This window comes from Saccostrea cucullata, unplaced genomic scaffold (genome assembly GCF_032062105.1).
Source record: "Saccostrea cucullata isolate Sc308-1 unplaced genomic scaffold, CSIRO_AGI_Scuc_v1 ctg19062, whole genome shotgun sequence".
NCBI lineage: Eukaryota > Metazoa > Mollusca > Bivalvia > Ostreida > Ostreidae > Saccostrea > Saccostrea cuccullata.
Genome location: NW_026923606.1, coordinates 15,001 through 21,926, shown reverse-complemented (window position 1 = coordinate 21,926; position 6,926 = coordinate 15,001). Strand labels below are relative to the sequence as shown.

At 33.8% G+C, this 6,926-nt stretch overlaps 1 protein-coding gene across 1 annotated transcript in view; it reads right to left on the bottom strand.

Moving 5' to 3' along the window:
* Positions 1–962: 962 nt before the first annotated feature.
* Positions 963–6,926, bottom strand: part of LOC134264465 (salivary glue protein Sgs-3-like) — a gene marked incomplete at its 5' end in the record, with an annotated part of 16,129 nt that continues 10,165 nt past the window's right edge. Inside the window, 2 exons of the mRNA XM_062746766.1 lie at positions 963–2,986; positions 3,535–3,558. Coding sequence (XP_062602750.1) covers positions 2,781–2,986; positions 3,535–3,558 — 230 coding nt within the window. The remainder of the gene's footprint in view (positions 2,987–3,534; positions 3,559–6,926) is intronic.

Genomic DNA, 6,926 nt, shown 5'->3' with positions numbered 1-6,926 from the left:
TACAACAATTTTGGCATTTTTGTGATATGAATAATAAAAGTTACCAACTGAACTACATACATTTAAAAATAGAACTGTTATAGTGCTAGTTGCTTTGTAATTCTTGAAGTAACTTGTGTATCTCTTAAACAAGTTTACTTACAATATTGCTTTATTTCACCAGTTGCTCATTAAATCTTAATTAAAAAAAAAAAAAAAAGAAAAATGATATGATCACCACATTCAAAAAAATAAGCAACAAACATCATACCTCTGACCAGTTGGAAAAATTATAAACAATTTATATTAACACAAAAATATATTATGTACACTTTAACACATACATAAACTTATGAAAGATGGATATTGACCTCTTTTTTCTCTGGTGATTCAACAAAGACAGTAAGTAGCAAGGCGTAAGCGATCATACACCAAAAACCAACATGAGCTACAGTAATAATCAGGATTTTATTACAATTTAAATGGAAAACAAAGTTAAATTTTACAGGTATATTGAACAACTTGTCACAGGAAACCCAGTCCAATATTAATTCTAGTCAAATTTTAGACATATCTACATATGAAAGCCAATTTCTGTTTTCAGACTTTGGGGAATATGCTTCATTATCAGTGTTGGTTGCAGAGACATATTATCTCCCCTTAGCTTTTACTACCTTTATAAATAAATTCTGATAAGGCTTTGATTGAATACATATAACTCATTCACAAACAAACAAACAGACAAACCACAATTTTGTGATAAATGTGGGTCACAGTGATGCCTGTATACCGTGGTATGCCTGACCCCACAAATAATAAACAACTCAGAATTATAATCATAATTTCTCCAGAAATTATCTTTGTATACAATTCAAACATCCTTAGAATATATGTACAAAATAAAATTTCAGTGAGAAATTTACTTTCAAACAAATCATATGTTTTAATACAAGTTTTCAAACTTTATTTCTTTATAATGTATCTAGCAGTACCTAGAATTTGGAAAATGTTTGTATAAATAATCCTCAAAAAACTGTTCTCATCTGAACCATTTCTCTTCAGATTTTCTACACTTCCTGATGGTATAGAGTTAACATAACAAATCTGACAGAATGAGGACCATAATGACAAATGTGATGCAATGTAGGCACTTGAATAATAAACCCATAGCACTTAATTCTAAGTATACATGATTATTATATATATTAATATCTATCGACTGAACTTCGTTAACACACAATCTCGCAACACTTCCCAAACATGGTCAAAATGACATGACATAATCAAAAACTCAAGCTATCAACACTCAGAGATCAGAAATTACATCAATACAATTTTAGTCTGTATGAAAAGAAAAAATTATTTTAAAGTAATGTCTGGGTAATTTTTTGCACATACACAAGGGAGGCTAATTTTTAGCTTTTACATGTACTTTAGTAGACTATAATGATTGGATGACATTTTGTACACAAGGCAATAAAACAGGGATGACATGGAATGTGTTATATTATCACCAGTTTGACTCAGTAACAGACCGCGGCGTGCAGTTTTATGTTACGGTCACTAGTTCTGACCTTCCCTCCAATTCAACCCTCCTCCCACAACAATCATAAATCACACATCAAAAATATCAAGAGTTATAAAATAGAAACTATATGGCAGAAAAAAATTACATCTCAATTAACAGCAAATATTTTAGCAAGCATTTTAATTATGAACTGTTGCATAATGTATTTTAATTTTTTTTTCTCAATAAGCACTGCAAATAAAAACAATTATAATAATATTCAATAAAAATGTTTTCTGTTGTGTATTTGAAATCTGCTTTATAAACACATGAACCTATCTACATACAATCTGACTAAAACATGTACATTGATTGAAAGAAATTATATGTCTCATTGGAAAAAAATGTACGTTACACAAGGAAAAGATCTTTTATTTTTTCACAAAGAAATACATTTTAGATGAACAAAGTAAAATATTTCCCATTTTATGTATGAAGCACTGCTTGTCAACTACTAACCAAGAAGAAAAGGAAAGCCAATCAGATCAGTTTTTACAAATGCTTTATGTCAGATACAATAACCAAAATCCTTTAAAACCAATCAGATCTTTTATTACATATAACCAATCAGATCAACTATAACATATGAACCAATCAGATCAATCATGACTTAATCCCGTCCATAAAGACCAATCAGATCATTCATTACTTTAAATCCTGTCAAAGTAAACAGGTTAAAACCAGTTCAGATAAAAACTTAGTACTGAATATCAGATCAAACATTCATAGACGAGAAAATTAGCTTTTGCAGCTTAAAAAAGGACGTTTTTGAGATTATCTTGTGTACTGGGTGAGCTTAAAACAGATATATATATATATATAAACTACAGCACACGACTCCACAAGTAACTAATCCAATGAGTAAACATATCTTAAATCTTACCCTTACTATTGCCAAACACCCAAAAGAAAAAAGTAAGCATATCCGTTTGCCAAAGAATATACATAAAAGTTCAAACAATTTTATAAATCTGAGCATTATAAAAATATATAGTGCAATGCTGAGCAAGTGGTTCCAGTAAAAATATAGATTTTCTTTCTTTATTTCTATTTTGGCTTCTTAATGCATTTCTATTTTAATGGGAGCACCAGTTATTCTTAAATAGACTTTTATTTATACAATGAAATTGATTTTGACTATGAAAACTTAAGACCTATATTTCCACTGTATTAAATAGTTGACACATCCTGAATTCAGAGGCAAATGGCAAAATCAGATTTAATTGGCTGAAAATCACAGCGTGCGGTAGCTCCTATCCTTGCGTGCTCGGTAGAACTTTAAGGCAAAAAATCCAATGATAAACAAGCCAGCCATCAGAATCATCCCCCCGATGAAGGAGGCACCGTCAAAGTGCTGACCGTGCTCTGTGGTCCCTGTGTGTGGAGCCAGAGTCGTGGGGGGTGGGGCTTTTGTAGTTGAATTTGGAGCACTAGGTGTTGCTAAATATAGAATAATTATTCAATGACTACATTTCTATGCAACACTTATAAAGTCTCAAGTATTTTTCATGTGGGTGCCTTTCTATTTTAAGTCTCTTTCACTGAAAGCACTGATCTCCTACAGATTTTATATAGTAGTACTGACTACAGCAAAACTCTGTTATAACCAAGTCACTGGGACCTATAAATTGCTTCGTAATTCATTATAACCATATAAGAAAGTCATTAAATTTATATAGCTGGAGATCCAAGATGATTTCGCTATATCCCTAACTTCGCAATATCCATGTTCGTATTAAACGAGTTTTGCTGTATCTACATGAATAAATCAGGTTTAGACATTCTTATACACTGTGAGGAGAAAATGTCATGACCATCTATGAGATAGATCAAACTGATATCTCATACTAGCAAACTCAATAAAGGATGAGATCTTTTGAAGCAGAATGATAGAGGAAAGTTGTATGTAATAATCCAATGAAAGGGAGACATTTGTCAAAGTCCAGGGAAAAATAAAAGTTACAATAAGTATTAATCTAGGTACTTACTGGTTGGGTTTGATGTTGTAGGTTCTACAAAAAAAAGAATAAATCATCAAAAATTATCTCCGTCTGATTCTTAGTTACTCTAAACCAACTTTTATTCGCGTGCGAGAAATTTTCGCGAAGTTTGCGAGAGTCTGATAATCGCGAATATTTCTCACCGCGAACCAATCCTTAAAGTGTCTTTGTTTATTAACAACAGATCAAAAAAGACTTAATCGCGAAAATTAATCGTCGCAAACTAGTTAAACCCTGGTTAATTGCGAAATAAAGTCATCGCGAATTAAAGTCGGTTTACAGTATATCAGCTAAACATCAATCAATTGAAACTTATGGAACGCCGTCACTGCCTTATAGCAGAACACAACATTGCATTGCGTCAACCTTCCACTACATTATGTCAAGACTTTATGACATTTACTCACACTACTATTGCATTGTGTAAACCTTCCATTACATTATGTCAACTCTTTACGATATTAGCCCACACTACTATTGCATTATGTCAACCTTCCATTATATTATGTCAGCTCTTTATGACATTAACCCACACTACTATTGCATTGTGTCAACCTTCCTTTACATTATATCAACTCTTTATGACATTAACCCACACTACTATTGCATTATGTCAGCCTTCCATTACATTATGTCAACTATTTATGACATTAACCCACACTACCCTTGCATAGTGTCAACTTTCCTTTACATTATGTCAACACTTTATGAGATTTACACATACTACAATTATATTTTGTCAACTTGCATTTCGTTGTTTACTGTTTATGACATGTAATTAAACAACAATTACATTGTGTCAACCTTTCATTACATTACGTCAATTCTTTATGATATTATGTGAAAAGCTCATGTCATACTGTGCGCACTCTTCTACATTATGTCGATTCACTATTACGTTATGCGAACACGTGTATCCTCGGCCTTTATATGAGCATAACGTATTTTCCGCGTTCCGAAAAGAACTAAAATTGGCGGGAGAAAAAACTGTCGTAGAAGAAATTCTCAGCGAATTTGGAGTGGTATCTTTAATAAAAACTTTAAGCGACAAATGATTGACAACCTTGAAACGTGCAAAGCCTTAACACTACGACTGTGCATTAAAGTCACGTCGAAATTCAATGGCGTTTACTTTAATCTGAAAACAAATAGTCGTGCAGAAATTTTTTTCTTTTTCTTTTTCTTTTTTTGTTTTTGTTTTGATAAAAGTCTTAAACTTCTGATCTTACTAAGATTTTTATCAGTCTTTAACTTTCCTTATTTTTAAAAGAGTAAGCACATCGTATAACACATGTGCAGTGGTGGGTTGGGTAGGGGGAGGGGGCAGAAATCCCGCCCTACCATCTTAAGTGACCAAAATATACATATAATTAATAATTTATTGGTTATACTTTGTAGCACATTGCATTCATTTCACATTAAGTTTAGCTGAATTAAGTTGAAAACTTTTTTTTCTATAAAACTATTATATAAAGCCTGAGAGCTTAATTCTCTGCTTTCCTCCTTGGTCTCCAAACATTGGCATCGGAAGCAAATTGAAAGTGTTGGGGGGGGTTGCTAAGTGTAAGAATTTTTTTTTTATATACCTTCATAAAACATAGGTAATCAGAGATTACAGAGCTCACCTCAACGTGTGTTGTCTTTAAGTAAGGCAAATTAAGTCACACAATTAACCAACAAAAAGTGTACATCCAAAAATGCAAAATTTATGCAATTTTGATACTTTGGAATAGACCTATATAAAAACTAAAAACTAGTTCTTCATCATGAAAATGTAATTAAAATCCAGCATCTGAAGCAAGATTGAGAGTTTTCATCCCTTGATGCATCATTTAAGCAACTGGTTTATATAAGCCTTATAGTTTCTTGGTGATAGACTTGCACCCATAACTTTTACGAGGTCTATTATCTGGAAAATGTATGTCGAATTCAGCATCTGAAGCAAGTCCATTAGTGTGCATCCTAAGATGTATCATCCATGCAAGTTTGGTCAACATAGGGCTTAAAGTTACTTGCAAATGAAACCTGTATAAAATAATTAACCTTTCCACTAATCCAGAAAATGTAGGTCAGATTCAGCATCCGAAGCCAGCCTAGTAGAATGCACCCTTAGATGTACCATCCATGCAAGTTTGGTCATTATAGGGCTCAAAGTTACTTGGAAATGAATCCTGCACCATAAACTTTAACCTGTTTACTCGTCCAGAAAATGTAGGTCAGATTCAGCATCCGAAGCAAGTCTGGTAGTATGCATCCTAAGATGTACCATCCATGCAATTTAGTCATTATAGGGTTCATAGTACACTGTACCTTGAAAATGAAACCTTCACCAAAAACTTTAACCTGTTCACTCAACCGGAAAATGTAGGTCAGATTCAGCATTCGAAGCAAGGCTGGTAGTATGCATCCTAAGATGTATCATCCATGTAAGTTTGGTCATTATATGTCTCATAGTAACTTGGAAATGAAACCTGACCAAAAACTTTCACCTGTTCACTCAACCGGAAAATGTAGGTCAGATTCAGCATCCGAAGCAAGTCTAGTAGAATACATCCTAAGATGTACCATCCATGCAAGTTTGGTCATTATAGGGCTCAAAGTATCTTCGAAATGAAACCTTCACCAAAAACGTTAACCTGTTCACTCAACCGGAAAATGTAGGTCAGATTCAGCATCCGAAGCAAGGCTGGTAGTATGCATCCTAAGATGTATCATCCATGTAAGTTTGGTCATTATATGTCTCATAGTAACTTGGAAATGAAACCTGCACCAAAAACTTTAACCTGTTCACTCAACCGGAAAATGTAGGTCAGATTCAGCATCCGAAGCAAGTCTAGTAGAATACATCCTAAGATGTACCATCCATGCAAGTTTGGTCATCATAGGGCTCAAAGTATCTTCGAAATGAAACCTTCACCAAAAACTTTAACCTGTTCACTCAACCGGAAAATGTAGGTCAGATTCAGCATCCGAAGCAAGGCTGGTAGCATGCATCCTAAGATGTATCATCCATGTAAGTTTGGTCAACATAGGGCTTATAGTTACTCGGAAATGAGACCTACACCAAAAACTGCACCAAAAATGTTAACCTGCACCAAAAACATTAACCTGGTCATTCCTTTGCTGAAATTGCAGCATCTGAAACTTTGACTGGTACAATGAAACACACTAGCAACATCTTCCATGCATGTCTAATCAATATAGGACATAGAAGTACTTAAAAAGAAAACTGCTCCAAAAAACTTAACCTTAACCCGGGACGCCGACGCCGACGCCGAGGGTATCACATAAGCTCCCCCCAACTTCGTTGAGGTGAGCTAAAAACCTGACAAGCAAAAAGAAGAGGGGGAGGGGGGTTAGGTTCCAACTTCACTAGCAAT